General features: G+C 40.7%; 1 protein-coding gene across 2 annotated transcripts in view; it reads right to left on the reverse strand.

Annotated features, from left to right (window-relative positions):
- The window catches only part of agbl4 (AGBL carboxypeptidase 4), a 352,436-nt gene that overhangs the window by 83,769 nt on the left and 245,903 nt on the right, over positions 1–22,764 (reverse strand). For both annotated transcript variants that reach the window (XM_086281543.1, XM_086281544.1), the window contains one exon: positions 21,624–21,663. In XM_086281543.1, the coding sequence (XP_086137669.1) occupies positions 21,624–21,663 (40 nt within the window). The remainder of the gene's footprint in view (positions 1–21,623; positions 21,664–22,764) is intronic.

The raw sequence follows: 22,764 nt of genomic DNA on the forward strand, positions 1-22,764 counted from the left end.
AGGACACCAGGAAAAGTATTGTAGACCTGCACCAGACTGGGAAGAGTGAATCTACAATAGGCAAGCAGCTTGGTGTGAAAAAATCAACTGTGGGAGCAATCATCAGAAAATGGAAGACATACAAGACCACTGATAATCTCCCTCGATCTGGGGCTCCACGCAAGATCTCATCCCGTGGGGTCAAAATGATCATGAGAACGGTGAGCAAAGATCCCAGAACCACACGGGGGGACCTGGTGAATGACCTGCAGAGAGCTGGGACCAAAGTAACAAAGGTCACCATCAGTAACACACTACAACGGCAGGGAATCAAATCCCGCAGTGCCAGACGTGTTCCGCTGCTGAAGCCAGTGCATGTCCAGGCCCGTCTGAAGTTTGCCAGAGAGCACATGGATGATACAGCAGAGGATTGGGAGAATGTCATGTGGTCAGATGAAACCAAAGTAGAACTTTTTGGTATAAACTCAACTCGTCGTGTTTGGAGGAAGAAGAATACTGAGTTGCATCCCAAGAACACCATACCTACTGTGAAGCATGGGGGTGGAAACATCATGCTATGGGGCTGTTTTTCTGCCAAGGGGACAGGACGACTGATCCGTGTTAAGGACAGAATGAATGGGGCCATGTATCGTGAGATTTTGAGCCAAAACCTCCTTCCATCAGTGAGAACTTTGAAGATGAAACGAGGCTGGGTCTTCCAACATGACAATGATCCAAAACACACCGCCCGGGCAACAAAGGAGTGGCTCCGTAAGAAGCATTTGAAAGTCCTGGAGTGGCCTAGCCAGTCTCCAGACCTCAACCCCATAGAAAATCTGTGGCGGGAGTTGAAAGTCCGTGTTGCTCGGCGACAGCCCCAAAACATCACTGCTCTCGAGAAGATCTGCATGGAGGAATGGGCCAAAATACCAGCTACTGTGTGTGCAAACCTGGTAAAGACCTATAGTAAACGTTTGACCTCTGTTATTGCCAACAAAGGTTATGTTACAAAGTATTGAGTTGTATTTTTGTTATTGACCAAATACTTATTTTCCACCCTGATTTACGAATAAATTCTTTACAAATCCTACCATGTGGATTCATGGATTTTTTTTTTCACATTCTGTCTCTCACAGTTGAAGTGTACCTCTGGTGCAAATTACTGACCTCTGTCATCATTTTAGGTGCGGGAACTTGCACAATCGGTGGCTGACTAAATACTTTTTTGCCCCACTGTACATCCTGTGTTAAAGCCCCATAACTCATTGTTGATTGAAGTCAGAGTGACAGCCATCGTATGTGCTGTTCCGAAACCGAAATTTTACAAATAAAAATATTGTCATCTTGGGGTTTTTTTTGTAGCCAGAAATGTTGATATTTGTAAAATAAGGTGGCAGCTAAATTAGTAACTTATTCTGGGAAGTTGCACATTAACGAGGTGCATCCATGTTCTCTATGAGTGTGCCGCACAGGGACAGATACCTGCTAATTAGTATTAAGGAACACAAATAAAATTCTAGCATTTCCCTTACTAAGTCTCTAGCACAGATTTCTTGGACGGACTGTTAGCATAATTAACAGAGTTCCACGACAAGAAGCTCTGCCACTGAGGAGTTGTTTAGCTACCTCGGTAACCTCAAGTCATCCCCTCATCACCAGACTCTGCTTCCTCTATGTAAGGCACGTCAGTGGGATTGAGGTGATCCTCAAAGTATTGCTTCCACTGCCTGGCCTGTCCTCATTTCAAGTCAACAGCACTACATTCTCTTAATTGCCCCTTGGGGATAAATAAAGTCTCTCTGATTCTGATTCTCACTGCTTTCTTCTCCTGATGTCTTGTTGCATGACCTCTCTGAATACCTTCCATACCTAAGTTTTTGATTCAGGTATTGTCAATGTGGCATTCTGTTGATTCCCTTCAGCTGCATCTACTATCCCACAGGTTAACCAAGTCTGATAGGATTCCTTCTTAATCTTGACTCCCTTCACTTCAAGAGTCCACCACCTGCACCAACCACCTTATGGTCAGGTGGCTCAGCAGTGGAGGTGCACGGTTCATTTGTATTCAGTCCCCCCAGCCTCTTGCAGAATGCTGTTGATGTTCTGCTGTAGGTGGGAGTTGAAGAACTCAAGGACCAGGACCTCATGTACCCTCACTTTATGTATTGGAGCACCAGGCCTGTCCAGGATCTTCCCCTACTCCCTGACCCAACTCACCACCAGGTGGTGGTCAGTTGACAGTTTCGCTACTCTGTACATCGCAGTGTCTAAGATGTGCTGCTACAGCTCCAGTTATATCAACACAAAACTGATCATTGACCTGCCACAGAGCTTAGTGCCAAGTGAATGTGTTTGTTTTGGACAAACTATGATTATCACAGAAATCCAGCAATGTAACACCACTCAGATTCAGATCTGACAGGCCATTCCTAAGATCACACCCCACAAGGTTTCACTGTCATTGCCCATGTGATCATACCTGCAAATAATAGGACTAGTTCCCCACCTTAAGGAACAGGGAAACAACCCTCTTGCCCAGCAGGCAAATGTACGTGCATCAAACAAAGGGGAAACAAGTATTCGCACCCCTGCTTGCTGGCTCCAGGGAGAGGCCCCAGTAACTCTGTTACAGGCAGGGAAACATTGTCCCTTGTTCTTTTCTTTTCAGCAAAGGCTTCCATAATGTATGTATGGTTGATGAACTGTTTGGTGTCAATACTGCTGAAAAAAATGTGAGAATGATAAATGAAAACTGAAGTTTTACATCTTTGATTTAAATTGAAAATAAATATTATTAAAACCATACCAGCAGATGTGTATTTTAAATGACACACAAGCATAATTAGATTTCTGATACATCAATAACAAAATGTTTTTTATATATAGGTCTTAGAAGTGTGAACAGATAAAACATACTACGAGACTTGAATTTGATCACTGTGACAAATTTCTGTTACTATGGAAGCTCATTTATAAGTCTATCCAGTATGCTTTTGGATTGTACTGTTATCTTAAAAGTTGATTATTTCAGACAAATACAGATCAGACAGATCAGTGCAATGAGGGAGGGAAAAAAGTATTTCAGGATCTTACACTGGGATAAGCCTGAGATGAGAGGAAAGCCGTTTCTCAGGAGTTGAAATTAAGAAGCTCGAGAAAGTGGTGAAAATCTAATTCTGATATTCTATTGAGCTCACTTTTGACTAGGAGAAATATACTCAACTAAGATGAGATCTTACTTTAAATCTTCCTTTGCTCTGGGTTGAAATAACATCTTGAAAATCATCTCTTATTGTACTCTAACTTGTAATGGGGAGAGTGGCACCTCTCTGATAGGGAGCAAAATGTAACTGTTTGCGTTTATGTAGTGCTCTGTTACCACAACCCTAATTTGAAGATATCAGTGACGATAAACAACTTGAATTTGTTTTCATTATTACCAGCTGTGAGAATCTCCTCTGCTTCCTTCGTGCACTGCGTGGTGAGAAAACACTGCACGCAAGCGGCAAACTCAAAACCGCCTTTAAATTAGTATTTAGTGAAGAATATGAAAGTTTAGTTGGAGTCCATCTGGTAAGTTCCTTATCAGTATAATAATAAGCAACTACAATCATAATAAATATGATAAAGCTGTTTATCAGTAATGATGGACACATGTATACAGGATTTCCATATTTACCGGGACATACCGGAGTGGTGAATGACAGATACATAAAAGCAGCAGCTGAGATGAGGATATCTGATATCCTGAGGCAAAGTTGGAACTCTGACATGTTTAACAATAGCCTGTGTACAAACTATAGAAAATTTAAGAGTGAAAAAACAACTTTTCAGTTGGAACTGAAACTCCAGATTTTGTAAAGTTAAATATATTAATTGTTTATACATGCTTTGTAGCTTGGAGAGGAGTATCATCATTTATTTGTTAGTTTATGCTTCAAAGACAAGACTATGTGCCTGTATACTTTAGGTTAATATCAAATGCTTATGAAATGGCGAAGTCATGCTAAAGATAGTACTTTACAGTCTAAATTGGCAACATTTTGTAAAGAAATTGTATCTGTCAAGTCTGGTTGTGTGGCCGACAGAGATAGAACCCAAACATAGGGGTAAACTGAAATATGGCTTTATTAAACTAATAGTGCAAAATAACAAGGGTAACAAAACAAGGAAAACCAAACCTCCAACTCAATAAGGAGAACGTACTCCCGAAGGAGGACAAAACCACAGCGGATAAGGTGACAAAGAACAAAAAGAGACTCTGACAACATATACACACTAGGTAATTAAGGAGACTGGAAACAGCAGGAAACACAGCTGAACGGAATCAGACTAGCAAGACATAGGGAAGCAAAACTAAGCACAACACGCACAAGACCAGGGAGTTTCAAAATAAAATAGGAAGTAACAAACACTGAGATAAGGACTAAGATATGAGAACTTGATACAGTGACAGGACATTAACAAACATGAAGGCATGACCGACTGGGGAGACAGAAAAGACACACAAAAGATCACAGGCTGGAAACAAAGGGAAACTCAGAAGCACAAGAAACAATATTATACTGAGGACTAGATACAGTGACAGGACATGAACCACATCTCAAAGAAAACTCGAAACATCCTAAAACTAGATGCTGGGTCAACCACGACAGTATCTGCATGTGGACATGGGCAATGTTGATATTAGACAAAGATAACCTGAGTAAATGTAAAATGCAGTTTTTAAATGACTATTTCATTCATTAAGGAAAACAAGTTATCCAAACCTACCTGGCCATAATAAACCACCCATTCCACCCCCACCATTTATTAAATCGAGGATTAACTGGGCGATCGTGGCTCAAGAGTTGGCTGTCCGCCTTGTAATCGGAAGGTTGCCGGTTCGAGCCCCGGCTCCGACAGTCTCGGTCGTTGTGTCCTTGGGCAAGACACTTCACCCGTTGCCTACTGGTGGTGGTCAGAGGACAGTGTCTGGCAGCCTTGCCTCTGTCAGTGCGCCCCAGGGCAGCTGTGGCTACAATGTAGCTGCCATCACCTGTGTGTGAATGACTGAATGTAGTGTAAAGCGCTTTGGGGTCCTTAGGGACTATACAACTACAGGCCATTTACCAACTGTGATTAACCACACGTTTTTGAAAGCTGATTTCACCTTCGATAGTCTGATTACTGCCAGACATGTTGAATCAAGAAATCCCTTAAATATAACCTGTCTGACAAAATGAACTTGACTAAAAGATCAGAAAGAAATCGTGCCAGGAGCTAAAGAAACTGAAGAAGAGATGAGAAACAAAGTCACTGAAATCCATCAGTCTGGAAGGGGTTACGAAGACATTTCTAGGGTTTTGGGAATTCAGAGAACCACGGTGAAAGCAGTTACCGACAAATCGAGGACATTCGAAACAGTGGTGAATGAAAATTACTCGACGACTCATCCATGAGGTCACAAAAGAACCCAGAACTACATCTAAAGAACTGCAGGTCCTTGCTTGCCTCAGTTAATGTCAGCGTTCATGATTCAACAATATTAAAGAAAATAAGCATAAGTGTGACAAATATGCACAAAGATAAATATTTTTCACTTTACTGCACTGCACCTATGAAGACAGTGAAATTGAAGGAATATATTCTCTTTTATGTTCACTGGTCTTCCACTTCACTATCATTGCTCTGCATTGTTGAATTATCTGTGGTATCTCTAATCAGCTTTACAGATTTTTTAGCTCCTTGAAAACATTAAACTGCTTGCTATAATGCATTTTTATGTACAAATATTTTATTCAAAACTAAATATGATAACATAGTATTTATACCATAAGTTTAGTCTGTAAGGATGGCGTGTGCAATTTATATAAAACCTACAAACTAAATCCACTTTTTTACCCCAATGAACCGCTGACTGATTATGAAGTTTCTTCAGTATTGATTACTACTTAACATATGATCTGTTTTTCTACGATTTCTATTGGATTTTGCAACAATATGGAACAAAAGAAAAAAAAATCAAAGCCACCCAAGCAGTTAATATTGTATAATTTTAAATATTCTAATTTATTAGAGTAAGAGGACTGGAGAGGGACAAAATAATATGTTTAAATTATCACTACAAAGGACAAAGAGCGGGACTGGGATATTTATCAAAATAAACAAACTCTAGCATATATAATTATGTGATTATGCAACTTCTCTTTCTATGTATAAACAGAAATACATGGGCCGAGGATATCTGCAAGTTATTGCCACCGAGGAGCCTTCAAATCTAGGTCTGAAATGACCTCTGCACACCGAAAATGCTGTTAAACAAAAACAGTTTAAAGTGAAATGCTCTGTGCTCATTGTTGTGTGTTGAGTTTTAACCGTTAGAAAATAAATTCACAGCTGCTATTTATTTAATAAATCGATAATGCTCCTTTTTTTTAACAATTAGTCAAGCCCACAAAGTCTGTTCTGATTTATCCTAAACTATTGGCACGCTAATTAGCTGGAGCTACAGCGAGTCACTAAAGCGGAGGAATAACTCAAGATAATATTTTAGCAATATTTTATCTGTGGGGGAATTTGATCGGCTAAAGACTCGAGTCAGGACAGAAGCCAGACATCATGTCCTGCCTATTAGCTCCACACTGCCAGGCTCATCTATCTTTATTGGTCATCCATTAGCCTGCATTAAAGGGAGACACGGGATAATAGCAGTAATGATGCTGATGATGGAATTAGACTGTGGGCACACACGTCATGAATGAAGTGTTGCGCCTGGAATCATAAAGAGCTCCCAAAGACAAACGGACAGATGGACGGACAGTTAAAGTTTACAGCCCCGCGTGTGTGCGTTTGTATGTGCGACACACAAATGCACAGAGAAAAAGAGCAGAAGATGGAAAGAAAGTGTGCGCAGTAACTTTAGTGCACGTCGACAGCCAATCTAAAGGCAACACCTGTGCCTGTCTGCAGGTTGGACAGATGCTGGTACAGGTGTGTGCGTGATGATTGTTGGCAGGGCAGCCACAGCATGCAGACACCACAATCAGCAAAGTGACAATGCCAGGCATTAGGCAGCCAGGGATCATTAAGGCAACTTTCTGGAAATAAACTCCAAGATGGGGGTAGCCCCGAGCAAAATGAAGATATGGATGTGCGGTTCCACGATGACGGGTTCAGAGAGGCATAAACGTCTTTTATGGTCAACGCTCTGCTACAATCAATCACAACTGTTTACTGTCCGGGGTAAAACCATTTTCCTATTTTGGTTTGAATCATCTCACCAGGCTTTCTCTTATTATGCCTCTTAATTAGCTCTGCATGAATTACTAATCAACCATGAAGAAGGCATTCACCAATTTAAAAAGTGATAGCCCATGAAATGAACAGCGCAGTCTCATACAAGGACATCAGTTACTAATGCTGCGGGGCCTGAAAAACAGACCTTTGACTGAAAGCGAGACAGAAATAAGAAAGACGTGTGTGGAGCACAAACACATGCGGTGGCAAAGCTTATTGTGAATAAATACTTCATTAAGTATTTAGAATGGTATCAGTGCAGGCCTTGACTTCATGCTGTGCATACTCAGTGATTCACCCAGGAGACATTGATCTTCTTCACGAGGAACATAATGACCACCAGAGAAATACTGATCATATTTCAGCACCAGTCAATTCAGTTCATTAGGGCCACTCTGCCTCCTGCTGTGGACCTGCATTGATCCTGCCAGTGTCACCAGACTGTTATTCTCTGCTAACTAGATAGGAAACTCGCTAAACTGTAATTTATACAGTTGCAGCAACAAGTCGAACAATAGACTACAGGGAACAAACAAGCAGAAATATATGAAAGAGTGCAGATTGGCCTATCTGTGTAATAGCAGCATGGGCTGTCTGCCTCTGTGCCCTTTCTGCGTCGGCATCAAATGTCAAGCACGACACAAGAAATCCTAAAAGTATCAAGGCTGTCCTCGGGTTTCAGAAAGAATTTTTCTTATGCCTCTAATACCTTTTCCACCTTCTCCTCTCCTCTAATCTCCACTTATCTGGCAGCCAGGTGAGCTGCAGCACATGGCTGGTGGGCAGGCTTTGGTCTGTGGGAATACAGCTCATCTTAATGGTATTTTCCCCCCTTTTCCTCCTCTTCCCTGTGCTTCTCTTACCCTTTCCTCCAGGGCAGCTGTCAGACAGAGACGGAGGCAGCCAGAGAACTTTTCATTGCAGCTGTAACAGACAGCGGGGAGCCGCTGGGATTGGACGAGCGACCAAAGCCGCCCGTCATGCAGAGGGGCAGCCAGGCTCATGGGTGCATAACATCTGACAGATAATAGCAGATAAAACCTGGGCCAACCAGCAGCCCACTCCTCACTGGGGGATGGAAGGCCCGTGGTGATGGGTGGGGGATCAGATCGAGGTTGCAGGGGCATGATGAGGGCCAAAGAGCTTTGACAACTAACGGCCTTTATTTAACCACCAACTGGCCATCCACAGACCCACGCCCACACACAGTAGTCAAGGACAGGCAAGGTCACTGACCTCAAATCTCTCCACTACAGCTTACTGTACACCTGGGCAGGTTAATACTGAATCTGAGCTTAATGTTGTGCAGCTGCTGTGTTTGAAAAAGGATATAAAAAGCCAACAATCTGCTTATTTTTCCCCCACATTACTTTATTTTCTTGCACTAATTTCCGCTGAAAGAGTTGTGAGTCTCTAAAGGACAGCAGAGTTTATCTTCTATGCTTCCATTAACATCTTAATTTATATCTAAATCTGCAATGCAAATGGACCTGTTTCAGTTAAAAAAATAATGGTGACAAAACACATTTAAATCTGTGTACATATATGCAGTGGTGTCCATTTACGTTGGCCCTACTTTATGCCTACCTGTCACTACCTGTCAGATATTTCCCAAAAAATTCTTTCCTCTACATCAAAAAGACAACACAAACAGCATAACATTGCATTTTCTCTGTTCTTCAGCCAGGACACACACACACACACACACACACACACACACACACACACACACACACACACACACACACACACACACACACACACACACACACTTCCTGAGATTCTTGCTTTCAGTGTAAAAAAGAAAGCCAGATGTCATGCTGTCCAGATGCAGGATGCCAGCTGATGTGACAATGGGAAACACTGTTTGTCTCCCGGTGCTGAGAGACACATTTAGTTTTATGGATGAGAAAACAGTCAACACAAATCTGGCAATCACCCGCTGAAAGGCCTGAAACACACAGGCACACTGCAGTCAGCCCACCGAGCAGGAACCAGGTCAGGTACAAATGGTAAAATGTTTCCTGTAACAAAAACCATTCAGTCTCCAAATAACATGTTTTTAAAAAAGAAACACAGAGTTAAGCAGAATTATCGAGAAACCTAAACATAACCATTCCCTTCCTGAATGTCTGCTATAAGCGGTTTGTTGACTATGATTGGCCAGTAAAGCTCTATCTGTATAGTTCCTTGGTCTCCAACAGAGGTCAGTACAAAGTCACACACACACACACACACACACAAACAGAACAGCAGAAAGACATAATGAGCTGAGGAACTTTCTAGATTGAAAAGACTTCAGCGTCTGGAGCGGCAATTAAAAAAAAGAATCTCCCCTAAAGAAATAAATTATGTATATTTTTTTATTTATACATTCAGGACTCAACATACACACCCGTTGTGCCACATGCTCCAAACATAGATCTGACAGAAGGACTCAGGCTGAAAATGACCTTCAACCAGACATTGAGTCTCTTGGCAGTTTACTGTATGTATACCAGCAGTATGTCCTGCTTTAACAGTGCGGTACTTTTAATGCCTCGTCATAGTCAAAACTATAGATTAAAAGAGAAAGTAAAGTAACTTAAATAAATGAATACTTATCATCCTGAAAGCTCTAAAGCAAGGAGAACTGCAATAAGTTGGAAAAAGTAATATAGTAGTTGTTTAAAGACACACACACACACACACACACACACACACACACACACACACACACACACACACACACACACACACACACACACACACACAGTGCAAAAACTCACTCCACCAGCCATAACACAGAGACAGAATGGCATCAACCTCTATTATCTAGTCCCTATGCTGCTAACACAAAAGGCTCCCTGGAACAAAAATCCAATCAGTCCTCTCTAGGAGGATTTGCTCCACAGCAGTGCTCAGCAACACTGGTGGCTCTGCTGGTGACAAAGAAATAATCTCAGAGCCCACAGCCTGCTCACAGACTGTTTACTGCCTTCGTCACATCGTCCTTTTAGAAAGAGGACAGAGTCTGTGCTTCTATGTTGTCATTTTAGTGTCCTCTGAGCTTAGCCCCTACACCCCCCCCCCCCCCCCCCCCCCATCTCTCTCCCCTTTTCTGTATGCAAAAACATGAAACACATGGTTGGCTGTGGGAACAGTGCATGAAATTACTGTATTTGTAACACAGCGAATATTTATTCTAAGCATTATCAGGATAAGCTTGAGAAAAAGAACCTCCCGGCATATGGGCTATATAGAAACAGGTGTTAAATAATTGTTTGATGACAAACAATTTCAAAATATTTTCAATATCGTGCTGCCCCTAACTCTCTCCCTGCCTCTGTCTCTGCCTCTGGCTCTCTCTCACAGTCCTCCATTCTTTGTCTGGTAAATTATCACACTCGTTCTCCATTCATTAGCATGCTGCTGCTTATTTAGGTACGCTGCTGAGAAGCCTTCAACAAAATCAACTGGAAAATACTCAATATGATGCGGCCAGCGCAGCCCTCTTCTTTCCTCCCACCCGCCCTTCATCTCTTTCACTGTTTGTTTCTTAAACCACATCAAAATGGAAGCATAGGTCCCCCATAATAAAGAGGAGGGAGATAAAATATGCAAATTCACAGAGAAAGAATAAAATCAGGGCAGGAGGTGTTGTTTTCACAGCTGCTCATTTACACAAAAGCCAGATAGTATTTTTAATATAAATAATCTGGTTCCTTTTTTCCTACTTTTTCTTTCCTCCTTTTTTCCCTCTAGGTGTAAAATCATACTTCCAATCCACTGAAAACAAAATCTCTGCAGCTTGACATTCTGAAAGTCAGCCAAGCTTGCACTCATCGAGACACTTGATCAGCTCAGGTTTGTACACCAGGAACCAGGAGGTCACACGCAGGTTGTTCCACAGTTCTTTTTTCACCTTTTCTCAATAAACCCAGGCTGGCTGGAAATGCTTCTTCCTCCTCTGAAGTCAGCAAAAAAGACTATTCTCAGTGCCGAAGCTGCTACAGACTACAGTAGGTGGACCAGGTGATAGGGCAGCAATGTGTAAGTAGCTCAGAAGTACTTAGACCAACACATCATACAGCATAATAGCTTTGCAGTGTAACAGTGTTACCAACTGGAGAAAAAAAAAGGAGACCTAATTAACATTTCAGAGAAACAGAGTGAGCTTGGCTAAAAGGTGCTAAAGACAAAAGTGTAATTGCTTTGTTGCTTCTAAGCTCCAGGATGTGTGGCTATGAAAAGATGGAAGTAGAAAAGAAAAACGTCATAAATAAATGCAGATTTCTTATGTTTGAGCCCAACTCAAAGGGGAATTTGGTCTGACAGATAAAGATCAGCTGATGAAAGTCTACAGCCGAGCGAAAAGAAACTGGTACACACCAGTGGGTTAACTTTAATTATTTTTTTTCCTGCAAGAGACGGAAAGATTACTGTTCTGGCACAAACATCTTTTCATTAAAGTAAATCAGAAATTGTACCAACATAAACTTAAAATAATAATCTCTTTGTATTTCACAAAGCAAGGATGTCACGTTTTAGAGACAGTCTTTGGACACTAATACTGTGGCTCAACTCAACAGATGCAATTTTCATGAAGGCCATGAAAAGTACATCAGATTCAAACTAAATGAACCACCTCAACAAGGGCATGACTTCACAATACATCACTGCATTGTTTTGGTCAGAGACTTTTATCTGTTCAATAAAGAAGAAAGTCAGGCTGCTGTATGGTACAAATGAGAGAAAAAATACTTTGCTGACCCCAAACTCATGCAGGAGACCGTTCAGTTCAAAGAAACCGACAACGTGTTCTGGTGTTTTCTGAAATACTGAGACACTGTAGAGACTGTACGTGTCTGTGGAAAACAATACAGGGAATTTATAGGTTACGTTTTTAACCTGTTCATGTTTTTGTAAGCATAAGAAGCAGTGAGTTACATGGCTGAGCATTTCCACCTTAGAACTGTAGAGTACAGAGGAGAATTTTTAAAATAATATTTAAAAAGACAGACATCCATGAAACACTAGAGGACCAACGTCAACCAAGTCAACGATGGCAACAATTAACAGTTTGTCAACATTCAGCATTTTTTTCCTACGTCTCTGTAATATTAAATACTTTATACATATAATTCAAAGACCTGAAGTTCTCATTCATTCATTCATTTCCTCCTGTTTAAAGGACATAATGCTTATTCTGCAGTTCACAGCAGGATAACCTACATTAACAGTAAGTAACAGAATCAACTTGTTTTTGTTATGTGCAATCTTCAGGGCTGTATAACTTGACATGTAGGAAAAAGCAGCAGCTTTGTGTCTGAAATTGGTATAAGATGAATTAGTTTGAATCCTCTAAGTTAGGGGTGTCAAACATAAGGGCCGGGGGCCTGAATCAGCCGAGCACGGACTACAATCCAGCCCACTGGACAGCTTTGGGAAATGTGAAGGAGGACATAAACTGTATTTTTAATACATTTTACAGCATTTTCCTACTGACAAAAATCTCCCACATGGATATTTATACTACATCAACATAATTAAGTAATAGTAAAATAATTAAATGAGCTGTTTTTTCACTAATGTTGGATTTTTTAAAAGTAAGTCAACAGTTAAAAAACAAAAACAAACAAACAAGCAAATTTTTTTTTTTTAAAATGACATTTTGTGTAATTTCTTTCTCATAATATGAGTTATTACAGCAGCATTTAATTATTTATTATGTATAAAAACAGAGACATAATGTTCACTCAGCTCTTATGTTATGTTGTTAAGACATTATTGACAGAAAGATGAGTTTCACTGGTCTACTTAAGAGCAAGATAATCAAATGAGTTTGACCTCCGTGCTCTAGATCCTTTACATATTATCTAAACAACAAAGTTAATACTAGCAACCGCCAGCGCTACTCGTCAGCCTCCTAATAAACACACCCATCGTGTCAATTTCAAAATCAAGTCATTACATTCACAGCATTTTCAGAAAACTTACTCTGACCTTCAGGTCGAGGTCACCGAGATTCAAACTTGTCTGAGATTTTTAATAGACACAACTACGGTATCAATTTGAGAATCCTGGGTCACTTCCTTCTCGAGTTATCGCATTGACAAGATTTTCATAAAACTTGACCTTTGACCCTGACCTTTAGGTCGAGGTCACTGATATGCAAACTTTTCCGAGATTTTTAGCAGACACATCTGTGGTACCAATTTGAAGCTCCTACGCCGCCTTGTTTGGATGGCGTCCGCCCGGCGGGGTGGCGACGGTACCCCATCAGCCTTTTACGACCGAAGGGTAAAAAATGATGTGCCTCTTTAACCAAGATGCAATAATATTTAGAATTTTAATACTACGCACCATATGCATACCACTGCTTTAAAATGCTTCCCACGCTACAATAGTCGACCTGTAGCTATACATATCTGTAATGAAAGATTCACACACTCAGTGTTCAAAATGTGACCTTTGACCTAAGAGATATATACTGTGGTTTCGTCTGGTGAAAGCAAAGCACAGAACACAAAGAATATCTGTAAAAAGACGGACTCTAATGAAGAACATTTCTATTCTGTTCTGACAGAAACAGCACGAAAATGGAGATACAAAGGGAGAAGTGATAGACTGAAAGAAAAGAAAGTCAGAAGAGAGATCTGAGAACTGCCTATTATCTCCACGCTGCCTCATTGCGTTAGACACACACGCTGCACGCTTCTGTGCACAAACCCAAAAGTGTGCGCATGAGAACACGCACGCACTCAGACACCCTCCTCTCAAATCGGCCCAGATCTCATGAATATGATTGACCTTTTTTCCACTGTAATGCTGAGAGTGCATAAAGGGGAAAGGAGAAACTAAACAGAGGCAAGCAGAGTTAATTTAGAACAACACATTATTGGGTGCTGACTGCAGATATGGAAAAGGACAATCTAATCGATAAGCCAAAAGAATGACAATGGCCTCTCAAATCAATGCCTGCACCCCATTTTCTCACTGTTAAAAGACAAAGCCTTTAATGCAGGTGTTGCTGCTGTTGTTCGCTCTTGTGCCTGTTCGTGTGTGCGTGCATTATGCGTTAATGTGTGTGTACGTACCTGGCTGCTGCTGTGGTGGAACAGTTGCCAGGACTAATCATTATTTAGTTGTGGCGGGGCTGGAAAGGTCAGCAGTCTGAAAGGTCAGGCTGTGTTCAACAGGAGCCAGATGCAGTCGTGCGCCGCTCAAGTGTCCAATTAAAGAAGGCCGAGTGAGGTTTGAGTGGGTCTGTGTGTGGGAGTGTGTGTGAAATGAGAAAGATGGAGGGATCAGATATTGAGTGTTTTGTTTTGGCTTTCCTAAATATCTGTATATAGGACCTGAATATACCATATAAAGTATATATAAAGTGTATATATATATATATATATATACACACTCGAGCAGGCTTTTGTCAGGGTAGCCTCAGAAACGACTAACGAGCTATTCACTAATCAATACAATCTCTCAGTCAGCATTTCTTGCAGTGGTCTTTCTGAAGTCCCGGGGTTTACAGTCTAAGACGCCATGTCATCCACAAGTTAAGGAGGATTTCTTTGTGAGCACAGAAAGACATAAAGCTCCACTAAAAGAGTGGTAGAGAAGATACTTTGATTACTAAAACTTTTGGATGTTAATCTCCAGGGTCTACAAAGAAAGGCTGCAACTCCTCCGCTCTGTCGGGCTGTGACGTGTAGTATGCTAACATCAGTTTGGGGGCTTCCAGAATAGGAAGGAGTGTTTATTGAAGCCCAGTGCAGACATAAATATTGAATATACTATATTAGATCATTTAAAAAAAATCTATTATTCATGTAAATATATGAACATGCCGTCAGAGGCGCTTTGAATGAGATTTTCTTACTTTCGGGACAAAACCTGGAAGCTGCGGTGTCACTTTAGCTCTCAGTTAGATTTATTTATTATGTGTGAATATGTGTTTTAGTGTGAGTCACTCTTCAGAGTGGCTAATGAACATCATTAGAGACAGAAGCTAACAGAGCGGCAGGGGCAGAATCCTCATCAAATCTTTTCTTTTCTTTTTTCTTTTCCTTTACACACAGTACGTTATGAAGCCACTTGAGACTATTAGTTTATTTATACCCTGTGATTCCTCCTCTTCACGCTATGAAGCAAGATGAGGCAAAGTAAATAAAACCACAAGGAAAGGAGGAAAAGGATGCAGAAAGAACGGACAAATGTTTCACAACAATGCCACTGTGATAAAATAAGGTTACTAATAAATCGCTGCAGATAACGAGTGCCGTTAAGTCAAACGAGCAGAGGACGAAGCGTCAACGGCAAACAGGGAGGCAGGTGGTTGGTGGACGAGGAGAAAAGGAGCAAAGGAGCGGAAACTCCTTTAATCTGCAGGGGGAAGGAGAGAGTGTCCTGCCTGTGTTTCCCTATCAGAATCACTCATCTGAAAGCTTCACTTGCTCTTCATACAGCCATCATAATAACCTTCACACATCCACGGTGTGTGTGTCTGTGTGTGTAAATGTGCACATCTGCTCACCTACTGTGAATAGTAATAAGCAGCAGGGCATGATAAAATATGTCTGCCAAGTTAAGGATATAATAGACTTCCCTTCAAGGCCACTCATAACAACAACCTGAATAATGACCTGCATTAATTTGCACAGCACACTGAGCTCTACACTGGTCAGAGAAGGAATCCTTTCAGTAAGAAATAATTGAAAGCTATTTCAGTCTGTAGAGGGTCCCTCTGTGGGTGTAGACTAAACCCTGAAGGAAGGCACTCCTGCTGTGCACATTACTGTAAGCTAGAGCTAAGAAGGAGGTGGCGAGTTTCAAGCAGCTTTAATGTAAATTAAATAAGCAAGTGTCATTTTAACAGGACACCTCGTTATCGCCTTAGATTAACTATGTAGCAACAGAAAACATTTTATAGCTGTAAAAAAAAAAAACACGTTGCCCAGCAGTTATTAGGCAGTGCTATCTGGTGCAAACCTTTAGGTCGTCATGTAGAACTAAAACTTTAAGCTGCATAGTGGTAAACAAATCAAAAAAAATGAAATTGTGTTAAAGCATTCAAATATGTGGAGCCACATGTTTGACATGTCAGACTTTTACTCTGGATGCGCTTCCTAATCCAACCCCAAAGGGATTTGTGTCACATACCGGCTCCAAAGTGTAGTAGTTCACAACTCTGCCTGTTAACTGATAGCGCCTTGATGCAGTAACTGAATTAGATTGCAACAGATCAGAAGAAGAAAAAAATTGTCACAGTCCTGGACTTTTGGTTCATGACTTTGCCTTCTTGATTTCATTATTACTCTAGTCTCCCCAGTGTTTCCATGTTTGCATTTCTTCTTTGTGCTCCTGTTTCCTACTGTCCCTGTATCATGTTTAGTTAGTGTGGATCTTCTTGTTTTGGTATTTACTTGATGTTCTTACTTCCTGTCTTGCTGAGCATCTTGATTACTTAGCGTCTTCCTCTTTTCCTTCGTCTGTTGTGCTCCTCTGTTCATCTGAATTTATTCTTGTGCTTTGTATTAATTTTGGGATTTCTCTTTTTTTATGCTTTGTTAATGTTTGCACTTCCGAGACAGTAGAAAGCTGTTCTGCTCTCCATTTAGGTCAACCTCTGAAGGAACCAAAGAATATAAAGACCAAAATTTGTCCCCGATTTCAGACATGAGTAATCAGCAATATCCAAGCCCTAAAAAAATCACTAATGGACATTTCCATTACGCTTCTATGGAATAAAAATCAGTGTTACCTAAGTTTCCATTTTGACTATCAGAAGCTAAGAGCTATGATAGCACAATTACCCAAACAGGTAGGAAATGTTTGGTCATGAGAGTGCTGTGACTCACTCATATCTATTTATGATACAAAGGTCTGCTGAGTCATACCCAAGCACAAATAGGGTTACTGACGGTGATCATTGCAAGAACGATGATACAAATCTCTGAACAGATCTCAGAATGTGAAACAGAAAGAGGCCATAAATCTACTTGGCATAATGTAAGACAATTACAGAGTCATTAGAGTATTAATCAGGTGTAAAAGTGGGACTTAACACGTGGGAGAACTCTAAGAACGGGCGTGGCAGTGCAGCACGGTGAAAAGAAACACTTCAAAATAAATCATGTAGTAAAGTTATTTTCTTTGTGTTTCTTAGGTTTACTACTCTTTGTTGATTTAGACCATTTAATGTAACGAGATGTAAACAGATGTTACTGCATGTGTGCTATCATAACTGTGTTCCTGGCCTTAGCCAGTGTGAATGCAGGAAACTAAACAGCATCATCAGCCTAAATTTAAACTGACAGCTGCTACCGTTGATCTCACTCAGTGGTTTTCACACTTTTTCTGACATGTCCAACTCCAGAAGAAGAAAAAACGTTGACAGTTTTTATCAAACATTAACAATAAAAAAAAGGATCTGTGTTGAATTTAACTATTAACAAAAAAAAAGGTGCACATCATCAATTCAATTTCACTAATTAACTCTTGTTTTTTTCACATTTTTCACATGGTTATTCCCCCCCTCATCACCACGGCCTGCACTACAGTTTGATAATCCAAAGGCCCCATTATGCTCAACGTTCTCCCCATGGTGAATAGCACAACACGACAAAGTGACATCGCTCTGGTGGCAGTTCATCAGGTTGCGCACCTCTCGAGAAGCACACATGCTGTAGCCACATCCAAGTTTAAGACACAAGTGTACAACTGACTCGGTTTTTTTCACCATTTCAATGACATATCAGTACAGGAAGTCAGAGATTCAAAGATTATACAGTGGAAGGCGTTCCAACAGTTTGGAAAGATGAGACTTTCTGGAAAACGAAAAACCCTCCTGTTGTGACTTCTTCTTGTGCCGTAGGCGCTAATACAAGATCTGTGGTGAGGGCGAAGCAATCAAAGCAGCGGTTATACTGGGGCCCTGAGAGTGGCCATGAAGACCACTGCCTGCTCTGCACCAGTCCAACATGGACTCAAACTGGACAACAATAGTGCTAAATAACAAGTATAGCTTACACTAAACAGCCTATCATTGTCATACTATTAGAATGATTACAATGATTGTACTACAATTTTGTTTTTTGACACCAGATACCCGGTTAACCAGATAAGATCCACCGCAGTTAACATAAGGACATCACACCTGAGGATTAAAGATTTAGCTATCAAACGTCTTGCTGAGCAGTGCTTCCCTTTAAAAACGCTGTTGTTTTTGCTCACTTGCACCCACGGTAGTAACACAAACACTGTTATCATTAGGACAAAAAGACAGAGAGAAAGCCACTGTGCAAACATCTTCCCATTCTTAGAGGTGATATTTGAAGGTAGCAACATGCTTCAAGGAGCTGTTCTATGTTTCATAACAACACAAGCTGAAGATCCTTTTCACCTCTGACCAAAAGCGTACACAAACAAAACAGTTAACCAGAATTCTTTCAGGGGCCTGACAATAGCTGTGCTCAAAAGGCAGAAGAGACAAGAACAAGACCTGCAATGACCAGCGTTTACTGAAGACGAAAGAGGACGACAATGTTGAAGAATCAGTGCTTCTCTCTTTTTTGCACAAACTGAGGTAAATCATAAACCATCCATAAAAAATATATTCCAAGACAGATTGTTTTCCTTACCTACCTTGCTCTGATATTCTTCAAAGCGGGCTACATTCATTCACTACAAACTAATGTACATGGAAATGTATACATCCTTTTGAGACACAATAGTGGGATGAAGAAATGCATTTGTAAATACGCTGACAACGTCTAGCACTGCATTTAATCAAATGTGTTTTTGATGTGCTATATCACATCTCAGCTCTAAACATTCGATGTCCGGACGGCGCGTGATGCCTTTCTCTCTCACTCGACCACGCAAAGTGACGCTCGAAAATCTTTCTTACACTCTTCCTCAACTTCCCCACCTTTTCTTTCTGTGCGGCTGCTCTCTGTCAAACTGTGGAAGCCATGGGTGGGTTGCGCCTAAACTCAAGGCCTGAGCAACAGCTGCAAAGCAAACCTGCTAAATTAACCGGGTCTCCATGAGCTTCACATATGCATTATTCTAATCAAAGCATATTAGATCATCCAGATACCTTAGACATATGGGTCTCTGTATTCTCATGCCGTCACCATCTGTTTCTCCTCCCCTGTTTTTTGAATTTTTTTCCCCCGTTGCTCTCCATCTGAGTAAATCCCTTGTTCACACAGCTGCTTTTCTGAGAGACTGGCATAGATTTCTAACATCGCAACTACTTCGTGATACGTTTCCACATCGAGTCAAACTTGGAGCACCATATGTGTGCATAACCACATGTTATGAGTTTTAGCTACATGGTGGATGTAATTCCAACTAGTTTGCAGAAAACGTACGCACATTATGTGCCTCGTGTCAGCTCAAAAGGAGACGAAATCCACCAACAAACTGTTCACAAACAAATTATCCTCTCAAAGAGAAACTGACAGAAAATGTTAAATTCTTATAAGATGCTGAAATTTTCAGATGAACAACAAAAATCCTGTTTTTCACCTACTCAGTTTTAAAAGCTACTATTGAATGAAAATCAGCATTTACATAATGAATATATTAAAATCATTTGTATTTTAAAGTTGCTTGCTCCTGGTTGTCTGTTTATTATCAGCGCCAATACAATCTACGATGTTGTAGCAGGATTTGTGCATATTTGGTTCAGTGATGTGGACTGAGGAGGAGGAGGAGGAGTGCATGAGAATGAGCACAAATCATTGTAGTTGTGCTTCTGCAAGGATTTTAGACGTTAACCAGAGTTACAGGGATATACAAGACAACCTAAACATGCAACATACACAGAGTATTTCCCACTGCCTCTCAGTCTGCCACTTTTATTTACTCAGAGCTGTTTCTACTAACTCTATGTTTAAAATGTCTCAGGTATGAGCAAAGCAGAAGTGTGAACACAAGACAGAAAGTTGTAAAGAAGCAAGGTGAAAAGTGAGCAGGCAAGATGTCTGCAAACTGTCTATTTCTGCAGCATTTTGATGGACACTGTTTTCACTCATCAGAATTAGGATTTTAGTTTATTACATATACATTTGTTATACAGTGATTCTCAGCTGGAGAAGGGTGGAGTGGGTATTGTATGCAAGTCAGGAGATAGGATTGACAGACTCCACTAATTAATGGAGTTAAGATAACTCTAAATTACCCATAGGTGTGATTGTGAGTGCGAATGGTTGTCTGTCTCTCTGTTTTAGCCCTGCCTCTGACTGGTGACCTGTCCAGCGTGTACCCCACGTCTCACCCCATCGTAACTGGGATAAGTTCCAGGCCCCCTGCTACCCTGATAAAGATAATTGGAAGAGAATGGAAGGATGGATTTGTATGACTCATATCCTGCTTAGATTTGTTTCCTGTTACATTATTATTACTAATAAATGTCATAATACTGGGTGGCATACAGAAACTGTATAAACTTGGAGAAGAGACCAGTAAAGAAGGAATGGGTGTGGGTCACATTTTATGCTTCAGTGCAACATAACTTACCTGAGTTTTTAATTTTTTGACGTTACACATCCAAATATAAGTTGTAACTATGTAGAAACTTCTGCAGAAGTCTGTGGCTCTGGATCTGATTGTGCTTCAAATGTTAGTAACTGGCATCTTTTCTAAGGCTGTCATTATATTCAGGACCTTGGGTTGTGGTGCATAACCAGTGTTTTTTTGGTCTTGTTTTCTCTGTGCAAGCTGAAAAATCAAAGCAGACGGTGCTTTTCATGATGGGGGCTTTAAAGAGATAGGGCATGAAATGCAGCATTTTAGATAGAGAGAGAGAGAGAATATACTTTTTGAACAATAAAACATGTTAAACGATTCTGCTAGACATTCAAAATGACAAAACACACACACACACACACACAAACATGCTTCTATATACTCTGAAAATCTGTTTAGGGAACATGCTTGCACTTGTGACTGCTCTCACTACAGCTGAAATCATGACTTCCATTTAATCCCAAGGTGGAAAGCTTTAGTTACTGGACATTTAAATCATCACACCATGAGACAGGATCCCTTAACACACGCTCAAATAACTGACAAGCAGCCATCAAATCAGCAGTGGTTCTGCAACACAGTTTTTGACAACACAAACAGTTTTATCGCTGCGTTTCAACTGCCCAGCTGTTCAAGCAGTAACCATTTAAGCAGTTATAGTGGGGTATGAGCGAAATATTTTTGCTTTATTATGTTTTTTGGAAAAGTCAATATCAAACCAGATTATGAAACAGATAAAATACTGAGTGTGCATCAGAGAATGCTTTTAGTGTTGTGTTTTTTGTCCTGCGGTGGTTGGATTGTGGGTGACAATGAAATCCAAGCACAGAAATTCAGGCACCTACCAGAGTTGGTGATGGTTAACAGGTCTAGACGCCTTTGTTGCTGGAAGAAAAGGAGAGAATAAAAGAAGTCAAATGTCATGAAATAATCAATCACAGTTCTCATTTATAAACCTTGCAGAGATGCTCAAATTTGCCAAATTAGTTTGCTGAGTTTAACAGCTTTCACAGTTGATGGTAAAATAAGATTATTTACTAAAGTTATTATTTGTCATTTTTTGACGCTCTGTGGGTAATTCTGTATCGACGTTTGTTAACATGTGTGGCTGTGTTTGTAGTTGTATTTTAAGAGTACTGTGATGTCTCAAAAATGGTTTGAGACACTACTCAAACCATTGTTGAGTTTGCAGTCTATTTGCAATCTACAAGTTTGCAAAACCAAACTTGTCTTTTTTTCAAACTTGTTTCCCAAAGCAGCGTGTGCATGTGTGTGAGTGGGTGCACGTGGAAGTGTGATCTCCTCGGTTTCAATGGAGTGCGTTTGAAAGAGTGCGCAATTTTACACTTGACGACTTCGGCAGCTGAGAAGGAGTATTAGGGGGGTGCTAGCTGGCTACCCCTCTCTTTAACCTGCTGGCCTCCCACACACACACACACACACACACACACACACACACACACACACACACACACACACACAAAATCACAGACATGTACACTTGACTGTCAAGCACTGCAGTAATCAACACCTCAGCCCTCCTCATCCACTAGTCCCCACGGGAAAGATCTTCACATTTTAGGAAAGTATGCACACACACACACACACACACACACACACACACACACACACACACACACAACGCATTCGTGTGTATGCATAAACGTGCATGAGAGAGTGAGAGAGACGGTATGGCTAGGTCACAGTCAACGCAAGCTTTTGGGTTTAGACATCATTAATATTCAAGCACCACACTAACCAGTTGCTGAGAGGGATAAGCAAAGAGACTCTCAACATACTTGGAGTCCTTCTCTCTTCAAATACAGCACTGCCTGGAGTGGAACTCTCTGATAGGCCTACTAAACACTTATTTTAGTATTTAGCAGATGTTCTTACTCAGAGTGACTTATAATATACAATACAAGTGGAAAGAGGTCCACTGAGTGCATTTCATCTGCCACTGTATTGACAATCAAGAATGCAGTG

Source organism: Aulonocara sp. 'chitande type north' Nkhata Bay, linkage group LG23, assembly GCF_057382095.1.
Source record: "Aulonocara sp. 'chitande type north' Nkhata Bay isolate Kocher_YH1m ecotype deep benthic linkage group LG23, A_spYH_male_GT1.1, whole genome shotgun sequence".
Lineage (NCBI taxonomy): Eukaryota > Metazoa > Chordata > Actinopteri > Cichliformes > Cichlidae > Aulonocara > Aulonocara sp. 'chitande type north' Nkhata Bay.